Genomic DNA, 19,318 nt, shown 5'->3' with positions numbered 1-19,318 from the left:
TATAAATACACATTTCCTTCTTCCTTAACATGATAACGGTCACAGCCTGAAAGGATTCCTAGTAATTGCAAGCCCAGCATTTAACATACAAAGATGTCACAATTGTGTCACACTCAGAGAGCGAGATGTTCCAGCAGTGATCCCAGGGGCAGCCCAGAGGAACTATGGCAACAGGATTATCTCCATCTCTTTCTGACAGAGACACGGGATGAGAGGAGATTTCCTTAAGCACATCTTTAATGTCCAGATTTGCAAAATATCAAGAGTTGTGTAGAATTGCCTTGAATAATCCAGAGGTTGCCCGGCACCTTTTAAATGCTTTGCCCTTGCTGTGACTGTCTGCCAAGAGGCAGCAGTGTCTGCCAGCTGTCCTGTGGAGTGCCAGGGCACGCAGGAATCCAGCGAGCTGAAACGCTGCCGAGGGATTGCACCTCCAGTGGGAAGTGGTTTCCTTGGCAAATTGCTACGGATGTGTCTATGTTGGGGATCACATCATTCAGCTTGATTTTACTGCAGATGGAAATAAAGTCACCTGGGCTTATACAAGGGTCATAAACCTGGAATAAGGGGTTTGCAAACGTAGCTGAATCTAGAAATGCAGTTGGAGAGGCCCAGCAGGGCTAGGCAAAAAAATAATTTACAATGTGAAAAAGGAGCTACACCCCCCAGGAAATCCTTTCTAATGAATGTATCTTAGAAACCAGGGCTTGGGTGGTGAGAGCTTGTCTGGTTTTAAACCCCCTCTTTCAGTCAGGTTAATAAAAGACATCATCTCTCCCCACAAGCCTAGCAGTGCCCAAGAGATACTGGAAAGGGCACTTCTTTGAGTGAAAGGCTGATCTCCACAATGCTGACAGCTGCAGGTCTGCACTTCAAACCATAGACAGAGGATTTCTCTCTCCCTATTTCCAAGTCCTAAATGCAAAATCTTCAGCACTACCCTCAAGACTCAGTTGTCCAGCACTGCCTGACAGTCTGCTCCATGCTGCTGGTTCTCCCTGCAGGCAGCCACCCATCCCAGAAAGCCAAAGCAATGGCACCACTGGAAACCCAAAGTGACAGAGGGCTGGGGGGTGCTACACACCATCATGCTGGCATCATAAAACAGATGGACCTGTGACCACAGCTGGTCACACCACTTAGCAGCTGGCTCCTCTGCATGGGAAGATCTAAATCCCTGCTTTTGAAAGCTCTGGGGTTTGTTTTGTTTTGCCTCTTCAGCTAATAAAATGCTTCCAGAAACCAAATGTCAGTTTCCAGTCTCAGACTCATTCCTGAGGAGGTGGGCAGTGGGAGGGAGCACATACATGCTGGGATGATAAAACTTCCTGTTCCCTATAAAATCAGAAACACCTGCTGAAGCCAGGACTAACTCACTGGCCACGTTCAGAGAGCAACTCTGATAAATTGACTTGCAGCAGCTTTTCAAGGAACAGAAGAGGAAAACTGGTCAGCCAACCAAAGGGAAAAAGGAACAAACACTGGTCAAGCACAATCCCTTAACTTCACAAAGTCACATGAGTAGTTTTGCTCCCTTCAAACAAATTCATCCTGCTTTGGCTGCCCCTTAATTCTTGGTTTAGGTTGGTTATGGCCACCACTGACTCACAAGGTGATCCTTCTCCCACAGTCAATCCAACGAGGAGGGATTGCATTAAGCAAGAATTTCCACTAGAGCTGGTAGGAGGATGCTGAAGTCCAGCAATGGAGTGGGTTCAGCAAATCTCTTGCTTGTACACTAAAAGACACTCAAAGGAAATAGGCAATTTGTTTATGAGCCAAGATTTCTCCTCAGGAGTAGTAACAACACTTCCACAAATTCAGATTTCGATCAACTCTTTGTTACTCAGCCTGAAATTATCAAAATATCAACACCCTGACAACCTGCTGGTGTCAACAGTGAATGTCTTGAAGTCCTTGGACTCAAAATGAAGACAGGCTTACAGCTCTGATCTTTGATCTCCAGTGTAAAAACGGACCAGTAAAATATTACAGGGATTTATGGCTGAACTCTCACTCGAGCTGCTTCACACCTAAAATAACACTGTGAGATGTGCCAAAAAAGAGGAAACTGCTTAGGTTTTCTTGCTTCTTAAAACCTGATACATTCTTATTTCAAAAACTTTTGACTTGTATTAAATAGACCACTAGCAATTACACAATAACTCCCCTTCTGTTTCAGGAAAATTAAATATGTGGGTTTATTTAACTTCTTTAGGAGGATTAGCATGGCGCTAACCTCTCGCAGAATCACATCTGTTCTTAAGAAACAGTTTCATCAAAGGAAAGCATATTTTCTACAAGAGTCATGCTACCATCTTGTTTCACACAACCTGGCTGCATTCCTTTGCCCATCCCCATGCTCCTTTTCATCTCTTGCAATTAAAATATTGAAAATTTCATCATCTAACCTAGTTTGTTGTTTTAAAATGTGTTTTCGGCAGGGCAGAAGTGTGGGTAAAACACTAATCCTGACTGCTGGGCCGTGGTAGTTGAGGATGAATTGAATATTGGGGCAGCAGGTAACTTACTCTGGCATTGCACAGGATTGGCAGTGCTGGGGGGAAAAGGCACTTTGAAAGAAAATTCAGTTAGCTTCTGCATCCAACTAGATTTTCATGAAAAATGTCTCCTTTCTTTATAAAATCTTCCTTCTCTCTTGACTAAAATAATTACATGGCCTCAAAACACAGTATTTTGACTTGGAAATACTGCCACAACATCCTCCTGGAGTACAGCTTTGCTACCCCCAGTGATATCCCCCCTAGGCCAGCCCACACCTCGCATCATCGAGTCATTCATCAGAGGGGGAAGCAGAGCACTGCAGAAGCCAAGGGCTTATCACTGGAGAGACTGTAGGGTTGGGAAGACTGGTGCCAGAACAGCTGTTTCCATGAGATACACATTGCTTCCCACTTGTGCAGAACAGCAAGCACAGGGAACTGGGGTCTCCCAGCACAGAGCAGCTGTGTCCTGTTGGTGTCACTACCACTGACCCCGTGGGGACACTCTGGCACTGCTGTCACAGTGGTTCCACAGGGAGCTGAAACCCACCAGACTCCCTGAGACCCCCAAAGCTGTGCCTTGCTGCTTCCACTTAAAGAAAGCTACAGAACAGCTGCTAAAGGTAAACAGCTTGATATGAAACCATTAATTTGATGCCAGTAGTGTAACATGAATCATTTTATCATCCAGAAAGTGTAGAGAGGACAGAGGAAGCTACTGGAACAAGCCTCATTACAAAAACCTCCCTGGATAACAACCCTGAAAACATCCAGGAAGGGAAGGCATGGGGAGAATCCTAATCCTAAATAGAACATAGGATACATTTATTTATTATATAAAAGATGTCCTGTCATTCCAGAAGGGGTTGTGGAGACAATGACTTCAGCCTGACTGAATGGGAGTGTGAGGAGAGGCAGATTAATCTGCTCCATGAGACTGTTTCAACACTCCATGCAGCTGATGCCTCAAGCCTGAACAAGACACTGACAGCCAAGTTTTCCAGCTTCCCTACATGCACAGTGCCAGTGGTATCTGATGAGCTATGAAGTGTTTCTGCACATTCAACTGAAAATGAGACAGCTACAGACAAACCCTACACATTTCCTTTCCAACAACGTTAAACCTGAACCTGTTCATTTGTAAAGCTTAGCAGTCAACTTAAAACTTGAGCTTAACATTTGATTCTGTTAAGCTAAAATCTGTATAATTTCAAGCATCTTTTCATTGCATGATGAAGGAACACTATTCCTCCATTATTAGGGATATCCAGATAAAGTAAGAGTGTGAACCTTTTGTTTTACCTCAAGATGTTTGTTTGTTTGTTTGGGTGTTTTACACCCTATTCTGACACAAATCCATTTCTGGGAGGGATTAGTTGGACTCTTGTACCAAAAGCAAGACAAAATCTTCCACATCTGCAAATTTGAAGCCCCCAAGAGCAAAGTGGAGGAGGAAGCTTGGGTGTGGAGGGCTTGGCTCAAGTCAGCACTGAGCTGGTAAACCCTGGCGCATGTGGGGCACTCCCTGACCACAGACAGAGGGTCACAGGCTCCTGCTCCACCTCTCTCTGTAAGCTCCAAGGCAGTCAGCAGCTATGTCACCTTCTGTGTTCCATCAACTTACTCATTTTTGTAGGTGTCCTGCAATTACAACCAGATTTTGATTGTGAGCTTCTGAAAACGAACCTTGAAAATGAATTTATGGTAAATGGAAGGCACAGTCAAAGACAGACAAAGGAAAAGCTGTCCTTACCTTCTGCACCAGATAGACACTGGTGGCCCTTTGGCTTGCTACTTTATCCAGTGCTGTTTCTTCCAGTACGAAGTAGCTCACATCCGCAATGTGCACTCCCACTTCCAAGTTCCCTGGAATTGCACAAGGAAGTCAGTAAGCTGTGAGCAGAAATGAACTGCTGACATACTGAACTAATTCCTCTCCCCCTCCCCCAGTGCTACTGCAACCTTTTTGCTTTATGCCAAAATCTCACAAAACCGATACTTGTTTCCACTTCTCCCACCTGGGATGAAAACCATGGTCTCTCAGGACACTCTCAAATTCACCACCACGTGGCTACAACACGTGAGAGAATATACATAGAAATGAATCCTCAAGTACAGAGGTGGAAATGTGAAAACCCTTAAAATCATGTGGATAAATCTTTCCAATTAGGAGCTTGTAATAGTGAGCTCAGGCCTCATCCCTTTGCTGCCAGACAACAGCATGAAAGAAAGATGGAACCCCACCTCAAAAACACACAGGCTATGCAGGATCCAATTTCCCTGGTGTGCACCAGTCAGTCACGCATACTTTTGGGTTTTCAGAACTGCACCAACCTGGTTGAGTCCAATTTGCTGCTGGGGACATGGGAAGTCTTCAATTACTTTGGACCAGGTTATGCAGAAATGCAGCGTTCCACTAGAAGAATATTTCCACTGGTACCCTGCCTTTCCTTCAGATTCGGCTTTTTATCCTTTAATTTGAGTCCAGTTTAAAAGCATCTTAAGTCAAAAGTTAGGCTAGAGAGGAGTACTACTGAGGTTTATCGCGAGGTTTTGGCAGTAATTCGGATTTGGAAGTAGTGATCATCCTCAGCTTTGGAAGTAATTAGTACCTGGGTCCAAGAAATTCTGGTTTGCTAATCCTCAAAGCAGCCTATTGACCTTTGTTTTCTCTGGAAGGACTAGGCTGGATTTGAGGTGCTTATTTGTAGAATAGTTCTAAGTGCAGTGGGTTCCTAATTATAACACTTGGTTCTTTAGAGGAATTCACTAACCCCTTGGTATCTATAAATATTTTTTCTTTCCTTAATTTTTCTAAAGAGACAAAGTAATAAGATCCCACGCTGGTGACAATCCTGTTTATTTATATACCTCGCAAAGAACATTATCAAAGCCCTTCTCTGGAGTGTCACGTTTTTGAAGGATAAATGGTTTGTAGCTGTTGTCATTAAGCAGTACATGTGCCTTGTGTGCCCTTCTGATGGATACCAGCACAGGATTTCAGCAGAGTAGGAGTGGAAACAGAAGAAGAGGAAGCATGAGAAGGTTCAGCCTCCTATTAGTGGGAGACACCCAGCCCACTGTGCCCCAGCTGGGAACTCAGGGAAATGAGCACCAGCCCACCCTGCAGAGCTGTCTGACTTCATAACGATTTAACTTTATTAAGCCATGTTTGCACAGCGCTGCGAGTGCGTAAAGTGTGATCTTGCTTTTTGAGCAGCTTTTGTGCACTGAACAGAGCACAGATGTCCAGAGTACAGAAACACACACGGAGAGCAGGAGGGACAGGGTTTAGATGTGCCCACATAACCTCCAGACACTGGAAAGCCTGCAGAGACTAAATATGATGGCAGCAGGGAGAGGGGGCAATAATCCCATTGCACACCAAGGGACAAATTCCACCACTTGTCAGGAAACTGGGAGCAAAGACTGCAGATTAAATGGTTCACCTCAGAAAGCTGCCTACAGCTGTGTTGTGATATTATCACATGCCTTGAAAGCTGCTCTACATGGATTAGGCATCCAAGCCTGAAACTACTTAGACAGTAAGTCTTAGACCAACAGTTCAACCAACAGGTTTAATATTACACACACTCAAAGCCAACACACTCAGAAGGTAAAAAAATATTGAAAACTTTGAAGTCAATATTGTAATGTATTGACCCTGCAGGCAAATATTGACTAAAGGAAAAGGAGAGGGGGTCATTACATCATGCCTTTAATCGCACTTTAATTCAATATGTGCACTGTTACATACATGAACTTTTTGTCCTCGATAGAAAATTGACAAACCAAGAAAGATCTCATTGCATGAGATAATAAAACATGGAGTCAGCCAACGAAAACACACTAAGCAGAGTTAAATTTCGTTCAGGTTTCCCACCAGAGCTTCTAAAAGCCGGGGTGAGCATGAGACCCTTGCTTTTGAACTTTTAATGGAAATTCTATCTAAATATTTTCTTACATACATTGACATAATGCAAACTGGCAGCTCTTGGGTTTGTCTTGCTCATGTATGAATCACCCTATCTCCCTCACCCCCAAAATATTCAGACCAAGAGAATTTGAAGATATGGCACAGTGATCAACCAATCTGATTTCTTTCAAATTATTGCTTTTGAATGTGCTAGACAAAATACCAGCCAAAGAAATACCTGCCTGCTGCTCTCTCCTGGTTTATTTGCTAATTAATTTGAAAGAGCATTGTGGATAAAGAAACACTGTTCCCTAGAATTCTGTTCTAGGTCCACAAACAGTTCTTCTAATCGTGACAAAGTCACAAAAGGAACATTTCACATCGTGAAAATGCAAAAATGTTATTTCCCAAGGGGGGGAAAAGGTAACAAGAAAAAAGAAAAAGTGGCCTGAAAGGGAAAGAGAATTTAACCAGCAGGCATGGAGTAAAAAAGTGTTGTCAAAGAGATTAGAGAAAAGGGGTAGAGGGTGGACACCACATGGACAACACACATAGGCTACAACACATGGTCTACTTGACCTCTATTTTGTTCAAAAAAAAATCTACTTTTCGAGCAAAGAGAGGCTGCAAGCCTTGCCATGTAGCTCTCCATTGTGACAAACTTTTTATAACCTAAATTTCTTAGAGAAACAAGTACTTTTACAAACTACAGATTTGTTTCATCCCAAATTCTCTAACAGGGAACTTAAAGCTGCACAACAACCCCTTAAGCTAGGTATACACTACAAGTTTAGGGTTAGGGCTTTTTAAAAGGAATTTACATAAAAATGTACAGGAGATTAAGCCCGACACTTCATATGCTGCTATTAAAGCAAGAGCTGCAGGGAGCATCTATTGCAATGAAAAATGCTGAAGGCACTTGGATGGCTTCTTTCACTCAGGGTCCCTGGGATTCTTTCATTTAAAATAATTTCATCTGAAAGTGGATGCAAAACTGTTGTGCCATTCAAACTCTACCACTGCAAAGCTGCTCTTGGGAGATGTTTAGCAACAGGGAATGCAGTTTAGAATCAAGCAAGGCATGTTTTATTAACCAGCTGAACCCTATTAGCTCCTCTCTGCAACTACAGAGATGCAGTGACAGGGATGGATGGGAGACAAGAGCATTGTCTGAAATTACACCACAGCATTGCAAAACCTAGTAAAGAGGCCCTTTGCAAGGAGGAGCTCTCCTGAGGTCTGCAAGAAGAAAGGGAAAGGGCTGGGCATTCAGCCACTCAAACTCCCCTTGGGCCAATGCTCTGCCAGCGGGACAGGATTTGTTGTCATCTTACTGCAAACAACACAGTTGTGATGCCACAAACAGAGAGGACAATTTCCCTTTTATTTACCATCGTGTGGCTGCGAGAATGGCAGAGCAGAATGGACTTGTGTCTCGCCAACTTTCTGAAAGCTTGCGTCCCCTCCTGGAGCTTGCCAAGTGACAGAGCCATGAAAGGCAGATCTCCCCCAGCACAATGGGCACACAGTTGTTTTGGAGAAGGTTCAGCTCCTCAAGCAGAGGATCTGGCTTGTTTGAACCCACCCCAAAATCTCCTGTGCATCAATATGATGCTAAAATCAAAGGAGAGCAGTGGCACCTTGCAGAAGAACAAGGAACAGGCTGTTCCTTTTTTTTTTTTTTTGCTGATGATCTCATTCTCTATGACAAAACAGTTCAAGGAACTTCTTCTTTATTGAAAAAATTATAAACAAAAAGGGATTAGTAAGAAAGAGCTGGAAGAGAAGGAAAAGGCATTTTCAGCCTGTAAATGCTTCCTAAGAACTTCCATATTTCAAAAATCCCCAATATGAGCAGAACCGAGATTGGCCCCAGTTACTCCAAACTGAGAAACAGCATGAGATCACAAGAGAAGGGAGAAAAAAAAAACCCAAAAACATCTCTCAATGTTAACTCTTCCCATACTGCAAGTCTAGGCACTTCCTCAACTTCTACAAGCATCTGAGAAACTACTGACAGGAAAGGTGACATGGCAAAGTGATGCTTTTAGCAGTTCTAAAAGAATAAAAAAAATTCGGTTTTTCACAAAAATAAACCATAACAGGATTTCTGTTACTTTCTTCTTTACTTTTTTAATTTAAAAGGTCAATGTTGGACATCAATGAGTCTAAAATCCAGAATAACATGATTCTTAAAGTACTATTTTACTCTGGTCAGCTACCCTGACCTTTGGCCATTTTCTCCCTTACATCAAAACTGAACATTACAGAGACAACTACAATTTTACAAACCAATTTGTGAGTAGGTCTAGGTAAGGTCCAAAACAAAACTCATCTGTTCATTAAGTGCTGCAAAGGACAAGTGAGGATGAAAAGCAGAAATCTTTTCTAGAGGTTCCCATGAGCCATCAGCAATCCTTAAAATACTTTCAGAATTATGAGGAGACTATATCTATTACTAAATTAAATTCTGGAAGCAGGTCTTTCATGTGAATTTTTGTCTGCAGCAGCTAATAAATTCAGCAACGTCCTAAAACCACTTGATATAATTTAAAAGCCACCTTTTATACCTCAAAACAAACCCAGGACACCTTCATAAGGTGGCACTTCATGCACTGTGCATTACAGAGCCCTGAGTTTTACACACAAACCAGCACAAGCCCCTGCAGGAAAGGGGCACCCCCCAAATCTGAAGGGGAGGCTCAGAGATGGCTCATGGTCAGCATGAGGCTCTCTCAGGCTCTCAGGAAGGCAAATCCTCCCACGGGAACACAGGGTAAATCTTTGTGCTGGTGGTGTTCTCCCAATTTCCAAACTCCCATGAGCTGGAGACAACTATGCTGGCATCAATCGGGTCTCCAGACCCCACAGAAGATATCACATCACCAAGGCAGAGCAACATAATGAGCTTCCTCTCCTGAGTAAACCTGCATCAGCTCTTCCTCACCTTATGACAAAAGATGCTGCCACCCAGAAGGCACCTACTACCTACACCTGTCCTGAAAACTACCTTAAAACCTGATACAATAACTCTGGAGAAGAATGAAAGAACTCTTCTATGAAAGTGCTAATACTGCACCATTAAGCTGGATACTTGCACGAGGAAGGAATTCTCCTGAGGGAAAAACACTAAATACTCAGGACAGAATTCATGCAGCATGTACAAGATAAAACATTTAATTGCAGACTGAAGGACACAGGCAATGATAGCCAACAGAATAAGCACACTGAATAAGGATTTTTTCACACTGCTGAGCAAGATACAAGCAGAAAAATACAGATACAAGCAGGGAACAAGTATTGCAGTAACAAAAAATCAGGAAAGAGCTCAGAACAATTGGGGACACACAGTATAATGATGGAAAACAAAGGGAACGTGACATTTCTTTGATATATCAAAGGTGTCCACTGGAAGACAGACCAGAGACAGTGGTTCCTTATGCAGAAAAGCCTGTGTCCCACCTCCTGCCCATGCAGGTTTTGTCACCATTCCTGTGCTGGTACTGCTTACACTGTAGAGGTTCACAGCAGAGCTGGTTTCCCCTGTGCCTGCATGAGTGCTTAGCAGACCTTGTGATGTGCCAAAACAAAGTTCTACTCAGAGGTATTGTAAACTGTAGGGATTTCTTTGCAAGACTCAAGTAATGAGCGACTTAAGAGGAGCTACAAACCCCAAACACATCAGATTTATCCACTGAATGTCATTACTTATTATATGGCCACCTCTGGGAGAACCTTTAGATGACTACTTACAGCTTAAACCCAGCATGAATCTTTCTCATGCAGACTCAAATTCAACACTTGGTGGATGGATCTTCCATCCTTCATCCTGACAAGATGTCAAGCAGGAGGACACAGAGGCAATGGCTTGGATTCCTGGCTCAGAAAGCAATCTCTGCTGATACTAAGGCAGACTGCCCTGAGCTCTCTTGGCAGCCTCTTAGCAGCGAGGTTTGCAGCCAACATGATGAAGGTAAAAGGACAATTTCTGGTATTCACATCATCAATTGTTTGTATTCCAAGACTGATTCAAGAGGCTCTATCAGGAAATCAGCAGTCTTTGGATTTAAAGTGATGGGAAGTGACACCCAGCAGCTTTTGAGATGAATTACAGTATTTCTGGGTGTAGGATGTCATCCTGTTCCTGAAATGAAGGTTTAGAGTGGGGAGGGACCAGCCTCTCTCTACTGCTTGGTCAGTTCCTTTTGTGATATCTCACAATGCAGTATTACTGGTATGCAGTAATCCAAGGCTGAGTGAGCATTCCCAGGCATTCAAAGAGACCTTGGGATGTAGTGCTAGGCCAAACACATACAATGTACTTCCACAGAACAGCCTTGACATTTCCTCAACTTTGGAAATAGAACGAAGTTGCTGAGATTTCACTTTTAGCCATCCAACTGTTTTTGTTTATTTTTGGAAAGATTTTCAAAACATTTCCATCTGCACCTGGTTTTACTTTTTCTGTGTATCTAGCAAAATAGTAAACTATCAATAAATACTGTCGTGAATTACAGTGTAAGATGTTTTTCCTGTTCAACTGGGTTCTGAAACCCTACATTGCAATATATAACAAGTTAAAACAATAACTCAGTGATTCTGAGGGATCCTACCATTTCATAAAGTTGATAATAAAGACAATATACAGCAGTAACTCCTTTGCTGCCTACATGTAACAGAACATGTGACTGAAGATAACCATGTGGGAATGCATTGCCAATTATTTGTATCCTTTTAAAGTTTATCTTCCTTGCATATCTTCTGACTTTTATTTGCTACATTCACTGAAAAGTCCTGCTCTCTCTAGGTCTGAATGGTCATCCCCTACCATTTGTGGTTCTTCTCCAAGGACTCTCCTGGTCCTTGGGGTCCTTTTTCATGAATGGAAATTCTAGGCAAAGTGCTTTGAGATCTGTTTGCACAAGAATTTCTGGATCTTCTTTCCTTCTTTCCATTATCCAGCTACTTAAAGGCATTTTCTTTATTTTTTTTCTTTCAATACACAATCAAACACTCCTTTTTTTTAATTTTGTATCCACAAATGTCAGTGAGATCCACCAGGACATAAAATCCCATGCCTCTAAATCTTTGGGGAATTGTCCCAGGTCCTGAATTCACGAACTGAAATGATCCAGAAGGCGACTTTGCCCAAAGCATCTCTCCTCCCTGCAGAAAAGTAAGCTCACTTCTATGAGTAATTCTACTGGTATTTGCACATCTGTTTGCATGTTCTGCAGACAGGCTTTGTTACCTTAGTCCTTCTCACACAATATACCTTTTATTTTGTTCTAATCCCACGTCTCTTTGCCACACGGCTTTCTTCGCATACAATAAAAAAAAAAACAAACCCAAAAAACCAAACAACATTTGGGATAAGGATGAAATATTTATAAAATATTTATACCTGATATAAAAATCCAGCACAATAAATATGGATTATCAATCACAAACCCTGCCCAATTTTGCTTAACCAAGCTTTTAATCAACCTTCTCACAAGCAGCTTTCAAACATATGCAAGAAACCATTTTAAATTATGTTCTAGCAATAAATGCTCTATCTAAATCCAACCTTTCTTAATCACCCCAGTACCTTAACACCCAGTTTAATGCACTTGTCTGGGGATTTGGCTCATTCTATTCCCCTTTTGGACAACAGCAGTTTGGAGCAACCTGCCCTATTCCCAGTGGAACTGAGGGGAGCCCCACTCCATCAAGCTGTCCCACCAATTTCAAGAGAGATGTTTGGTGGAGAAAAGCAGACTCAATTCAGCCCTCTGATTCCATTCAACCCTGCACTTGGAAATTGGAAGTGATGTGTGTTTCCGCACACAACCCCATGTTACCTCCAAAGAAGAGACAAAACACAGTGTACATGCTGCAGTTCCCAGCATTACACAGGAGCACACTGTGGGGCACAGCAGGGATCTGGATTTGGCAGAGATCTGAGAGCATTTTGCATATTTCACTGAATCTGCAACCACAAGCCTTCAATAGGAAGAATATGTACCTCTTTCTAATCACTGCAATATGTCTTTTTCACTCTCCTAGTGACACAACAAAACACCCCAGATTAACCAGCAGGTAACAGGAGAGACGAGCTAATTATATCTGATACTAAAGTAAAATTTTACCAAATGTTGCACAGTCCTGCTCCTTGTAGATCTAATTTTTCCCATATTTGACTCCTGCAGTAAATCTAAGCAAATTGAAGTTTATGATCATTTGACATTTGACTCATATGTCAATCTGTTTCTGTCATTTTCTCTGCAGGTCTGGTGTCTGTTCATTTTAAACAGCTTACAAATAAGGAAGCATAGTAATTTCATAAATTATTTTTGATAAATAAGTCCATAATTATTTCAAAAGTAACTTTTGATCAAACACTAATTTGTTCTTCAGTGTTTACCTTAAGCAAATCTGCACAGCAAGACTCCAGTTACAAACTCTTCTGATACTCTGTCCTGCAGGGACCAAAGGAATTTGCTAAAGGGTCCTGCACCACATTTTGCTAAAGCAAATTTCACCCTACAGTCCTTAAGTGGCCAGGGTGACAAAGCTAAATAGAAGAGGTAATATTTACATCTTAAAAAGCAAAATAAAAGTGTACAGAACTTTGGAAAATTAAAACATCCTAAGTGTTTGCAAACTACACCAGGAAAGAATGTGGATCAAAGGAGAGGAAGACCAGGTGGTCACCTGAGATGGTAGAGAATATCTTGGGGCTACCAGGGCTCTACAGGTGTTTTTGAAGCACAGGATTCTGGAGTTCATACACCAGGGGATGTCTACTAAGCTCTCCAGGTCTAAGAAAAGCAGCCCCAGAACCTGGAGGTCTGCAGCAAAGAAGGGAGAATTTTATCAATATTTGGTAAAATATTTGTTTGCTCTACCAAAATGTGTGAAATAGGCTCCTTGAACAGAGAACTAAGTCTCAGTCTCTGCAGATCTGTTCCCAAAAACTCCAGCCCACAAGGTGCTTTGTGCTAAGCACAAAGGTCATGCTGCACTCTTCCAAGATTTGGGTCACAAAGAAAAGCTCTCTTCTTTGCTTATACCCCATTTTTATGACACATATAGAAACACTATGTGTTGGATTTTTTTTAATCCCATTTCTCTTAGGTATATTTGATTAAAATTCACCAACAGATTGAATGGATTTAAGAGAAACAGAAAAAAACAGGGGGCTGCACACTGTAGAAGCCTCATTTGTTTAAGTTATCAGGCAAACATTGGGAAGAGTAAATTATTGTATCTATTTATGGCCTCACTCCAAAATGCAGACAACCAGTGTCACTATGGACATGGAAACCAGGGCAAACAGTCTGTAGAATATATTTCTATTCTGCAGTACAATTCCTCCTAAAAAAGATGTAAATTACTTGAACTTAAATTACTTTGTTAAAGACTGTAAGACTACAGGAATGAAAGAAAAACACAAGTGAGAACCATATTAGTTATTTATATACAAATAAAAGATTTACAAAAGCTCTCTCAGTACAGCCCAAAGCATTACTTTGAGATCAGCATCAAAAAACAACCCCTCAGAAATGCTTCCACATAATTTTTGCTTCATCTTTTCCCATCATGGCCTGACCTTTCAATAGAAGGAACTGTCTGTCTTGAAATGTGCCAAATTCCATTTACACTCGTACCAGTAAGCAGCCTTCAAACAGGACTGCATCAATAGTGTACATTACCAGAAATACAAGCACCACTGGCAGATAATTCCCAGAAGACATTTGGAAAGTGTAAGAAACATGCCTGGGATCACTGGGACACATAGGTCACCTGCCACTCTGAGATCAGAATAAATCTGTAAACCTCTGCACCTTGGGTGAAAACATTCAGGCTTGAAAACAGTACAGCTGTTTTCTTGGACATCCATACAACCTGAGAATGATTCTGCTGTGCCTTCCTGGCCACAGCAATTTGCTAGAAGATGTGCAGAAAGGATCACAAAAGAGCATTGACTGAAATGAACTTGTTTAAAACCTCAAGCTACCCTGAAAGCTCTACAAAGGCTGTAGAAACTAGGTGCAGGCCAGAGCCATCTTTTACTCCAAGCTTATGCTGAATCATCTAAATGGAGTACAGTTTGTTCATATTTCTGCAGCTGTTACATAAATAACCCTATTTTCCTTCTTTATTGGAGCTGATCTCTTTTAAAATATACACTCACAAATGTGAACAGCAAGCTCACCTCCCTACTGCTATCATTAAACAATAACGAGGAGCACGGCCGTTAATCAGAAACAGACTCCAATATAAAATCCTCTCAAAACCAGACTGGCCCACTTAAAACATATATCCCTGGAAAAGTTTCCAACTGCTGCAATATCCTACTGCAAGCTCCATTAAAAATACAGCTCTTCCCACAGCCATCCCATGCTTCCTTTGCTAGTGGCACTCTGCTACTGGGTAGTTCTTAATGATAGATTTGTGAACTACTTTAGCAAAAAAACTCCTTTCCATCTTTTCCTGAGGACATAGCACCTCCATCCATTGACCAGATCTGATAAAGGTCTCACTGAAAAGGCTTGAAACTCCACAAAGGTGCAAAGACAATCACTTATCTCTCTGCTTGTTGCCCAAGATTCTTCAAGGCAAAGAAACTGTCACAGTCTTGAATAAATTAGCAATGAATGCTTGAAGACAACTTAATTCTCCAAAATCTTCTGAAATGCCCTGATTTAGCTGTCTGATAGAAGTAGTGTAGGCAATGAGTGTGTTTTTTTGTAGAAATTCAGTGTGCTATACACCAACAGAGAATTCTGAATTGGGTTCTGCATTCTCTGTTGATTTTTAGAGATCTCCTGACATCATGAGGATGCCAAGATATGTGGTTTGTTCATGTTGGGATTTTTGGTAAGGTTTTTTAAAGTGTTTTACATATGGGCAAAAGAGATGGAAAAAATAATAATTTCTTGTAACCACGTTTACATTTGGAATAAAAGCTGTGTTAACTCTTAACACAACTTTGCCCTCATGAGAGATTCAGCCTTGCCAGACCTGGACACGCTCTTAACTTCTAAAACAACTCTTTGTCATAATAATTGCAGCTATCATAGCAACTTTTAGAGCCAAAAGTTCACAGGGTACCTCTAAAACATGTCAAAAGGCTTTACTAAGCATAAGATTGAGGTTCCCATAGGGGCTGTCCTAAACACCGAAGAGCTGGGAACAGCCACAGCTTTGCAAGCAAGTGATCACAAAGAAGTGACCCCAAAGGACTCCCAGTACTGGTTTTGGACCTGTCTAAATCTGCACATTCCTGAAAAAAAATTAAGTCAAAGTACAGATACCTTAGAAAATTTTACATATGCTGATGGACCTATTACCCCTGCTTTCAGCAGCCACATTTCATGGGCTTGTAATTGCACCCTACATAGTGCCACACAGGGCAGTGGACCACAGACTGAAAATCACTGAGCAAGATGCTCAATTCACACCAGGACAAAAAAGTCCAGACAGATTCAATCTGCATGCAAGAAAATATCCAAGGAACTTGTGATATGAGATGGATGAGGGAGTCTTCTGCCAGCTGCAGGTCTGTGGGCTGAAGTCCCCTGTGCCAGAAACTGAAGAGAAGCATGTCCCCAGCTAGACAGAGCCCAGTCCCAGCCAGGAACAGGTTGATGGAATGAACTATCTGAATTCCCCATCAGAATGCAAACTAAGGACTGCAATAAAGAGTGTGTGTCAAGAAATATGAATACACACATTTCTGTTACTTCCTCCTGCTAGGAACAGAGACTATGTGATGCTCAAACCCTGGCTGAGGATCCAATGCCTGGTCTCTTGGACAACAAGCTCTGCAGCTGTGTCTCTAAGGTGACACCTTAGAAATGGGCACAAAATACACCTTATATTGCCAACTGCATGTGAAACAGATATTCCTTATAGGAGGCTTGCAAAATAAAGTTGCAATTGAGTTTTACAGATCAGCAAATATTTTAAAAATTTAACCTCTGTGTTCTAGCATTTCAATACCAAGCCACAGTAGACTGAGGAAAAGGTCCATGAAATGCTGCATCAAGTTTGTGCCTAAAACAGCAGCACATTGAGAGGATACAGGATGAGAGTCCATCAGTACAGCTCCTAGTTGCTGTTATTACTCATTTTCATTACAAAGACTCTGCAGCTATCTCCTTGTATAACATCAGGAGCCTTATGGGAGATGATTCCAGCTGCAGTCCGGATCTCTCTGCCTCAGAATCTCTCACTAACACTGATGCACAGAGATTTCCTTCCTCTGCCTGCTCAGGGACCCATGCTAAGCTGGCCAGCCAGCCACCATGCCTGTGTGAAGGATGCAGTCACTCCCATTCCACTCTCAGCTCCCTCTTGAATGGATCATAACTGCAGCAAAGACCATCAGGATCTGGTTTCCTGCCTGTACTTCCTTCTGAGCCATCAGGTCTCCTCAGAATAAATACCACAGACTTCAAAATAAATGAAAAGGTATTTCCATGGTGGTTCCTTCCACACTGATTTAAAACCTGGTCCCTGGGATTCACCAGCATAAAACTGGCCTTTCCAGAGAGTGAATTTTGATTTCTTTAGCTAAAAGCTGAGGTGGTGGTGGAGTGTGGGCACGCTCACAGCAGATCATAGGCTGAAAGGAGAGGCTGAGCACATGATGCCCAGGACAGGCACGGATAAGATCACTTTTAAGAAGGCTCCAGCTCAGAGCATCTTCTCCTTGAGGGGAGAACAGGATAAAACAAGCCCATGAAAGAAACTCATGGCTCCAGCCAAAAGTCAGAGATCTGGCACATAAAGGGCTGCTGTGAGCAGGCTCCCAGCAAATGGTTCATGGAAAATGATCCATGGAGGTAACCAAAGGCTTTTGGGATAGGACAGCCATCAGTGAGTGCATTCACTTGCCTGCCTCTTTTCTCCTCTGCTGGAGTTGGAAAGACAAGGCAGACCTTAAGGGTGGTCACATCCCTCATCACTACATACACCCACAAGCCCCAAGCACGAATGGCAGCGCTGCAATGGCTTTGCTGGCTTTCTGCCAGTGAAGAATTCTTGTTCACACTGATATTTTCTTTGAACACTTTCTCCAAATGGCTTATAGGTAAGAGAACAATGCAGACATATGCACCACAAACCAGCTCAGTGAATGGCTCCTGCAGCATCTAAAACCCACATGTATGTGAACAGTAAATGCTCAGAAGCTGGAGTTTCAACACTTTCAATCTGAGGACCTGTGGGATCACAATGCTGTCATAAACCCACAGTGATTCAGATAACAAATTGGAAAGAGGGAGAACAGAGCTCAGCTTACGATCTCTCAAGAAGACTCTTTCAATTTTCTGTGGAAAACAATGGCAGTTTTTCCTTAATCTTGCCTCAAAACTGCTATTGTACAGTACAATTAATTTTATTGGCCTCAAATTGTCTTTCACCTCTGCTTTTTTCATCCATTTTATAGCACTGTTATAGTACTCTGTACTTGGGTCTAAATGACATTACAATTCATTGGCCACATTGCTCAGTATGAAATCAACTTTAAAAAATGGAAATTATGTCTTAGATGTCACCATATTGTGATGATAAGCAAGAGTAAGAAAAACTAGACACACACTGAAAAAAAAAAACCCTTTATCTTCATTATTAGGGGTAGATAGGCTAATCTAATCATGCACTATTTCTAACCAAGCCTGTTAGTGGATCTTATCAAACTAAATGAGCCCAGCTTGGATGGCAAAGTAAGCTTACGAGAGAGAAGTTCCTTTGGTCATAATCATCAAGATTTGGCTTCTGGAGCTTTACTTTCTGTTCTGTTGGCTTACGGCATAGTAAAAGTACAAATAAGGCAGAAGAGAAAGCTCAAAAGGCAATGAGAAGAAAAACACAACTTATAAGGCACACTGTGCTCATCTGACAATTCCCAGTATCCCATAAACACCAAAAAACAGTTTAGCCAGTGACCTTCAAAAAACTGGATTCCTTTACCCATGGACTGCAAACACAAGGTCAAAGTTCCACTTGACTTTAGCCTGCAGGAGTGGTGTATTAGCTATTCAGCTTTAACTGCCATAATGACAGGAGACAGCTGAGATCTGCTCAAATCAAATTACAGCTCTGATTATGCAAAACACTGTGGCTCTGCATTTTCTAACACCAAGACTGAGTGCAGCTTGAAGATGTCTGCTCGAAGATTTCTAAAAACAAGCAATTAAAACAACAGAAGGACTAGTTTATTACTCTACTTATATTTGGCAAAGAATACTTCAGGACAAATTACAGATATAAGTGTGTCAACAGCTGAATACAAACATTAGGAGTATTTTGTAAAATATATCTCATACCGTCAGGGAGTTGTTTACAGGACAAAGCATCATCAAGATCTCTGGCAGTTGATGGGTCGATGGTGAAAATGCATTCTTTCCTATTCAAAGAAAAAAAGAAAAGGAAAATTTATCTCCCAGTCATGAAGAAGGTATCAAAACAGAGAGCCCATCAGAGACATCCAGACAACAACAACAACAACCATGTTTTCAGAAGATTCTGCTGAAACATCTTGCAATCTAATCTGAATTCTAAATCTGATCTATTTTTAAAAAAAACTGTTTAGACAAATGAATCTCCTTGGGTATTTTTTCATTTTTCTTTTTGGTTTAACTGCTTGGTCTTAGCAGCTTTCATTTCATTACAGATATTCCCTCACAAAAACTAAACAATTTAGCCCATCAAGTTCACTCCAAAGAAACAAGCAGGAAAAAGTCTAGATGCCTTGCAGCTAGAGTAAAAATAGATTGTTCCTAATTGCAAAGCTAAACGGAACACAAATAACCCTCATGCCCATGCCAAAGAGTAGATGTCACACCATCTGACACTCCTTGTGCACAGCTAGCACAGAGCAGAGGCACGGAGATACAAACCAAGC

At 41.7% G+C, this 19,318-nt stretch overlaps 1 protein-coding gene across 2 annotated transcripts in view; it reads right to left on the bottom strand.

The window, feature by feature from the left end:
- DIS3L2 (DIS3 like 3'-5' exoribonuclease 2) overlaps positions 1–19,318 on the bottom strand; it is a 178,629-nt gene that overhangs the window by 68,777 nt on the left and 90,534 nt on the right. For both annotated transcript variants that reach the window (XM_014254371.2, XM_014254372.2), the window contains exons 11-12: positions 18,741–18,820; positions 4,258–4,370 (exon numbers count right to left, since the gene is read on the bottom strand). In XM_014254371.2, the coding sequence (XP_014109846.1) occupies positions 4,258–4,370; positions 18,741–18,820 (193 nt within the window). The remainder of the gene's footprint in view (positions 1–4,257; positions 4,371–18,740; positions 18,821–19,318) is intronic.

This window comes from Pseudopodoces humilis, chromosome 11 (assembly GCF_049639895.1).
Source record: "Pseudopodoces humilis isolate 2021_Gansu_Grassland_sample_001 chromosome 11, ASM4963989v1, whole genome shotgun sequence".
Lineage (NCBI taxonomy): Eukaryota > Metazoa > Chordata > Aves > Passeriformes > Paridae > Pseudopodoces > Pseudopodoces humilis.
Note: the sequence above shows the minus strand (reverse complement) of the source record. Positions and strands in the feature narration are given on the sequence as shown.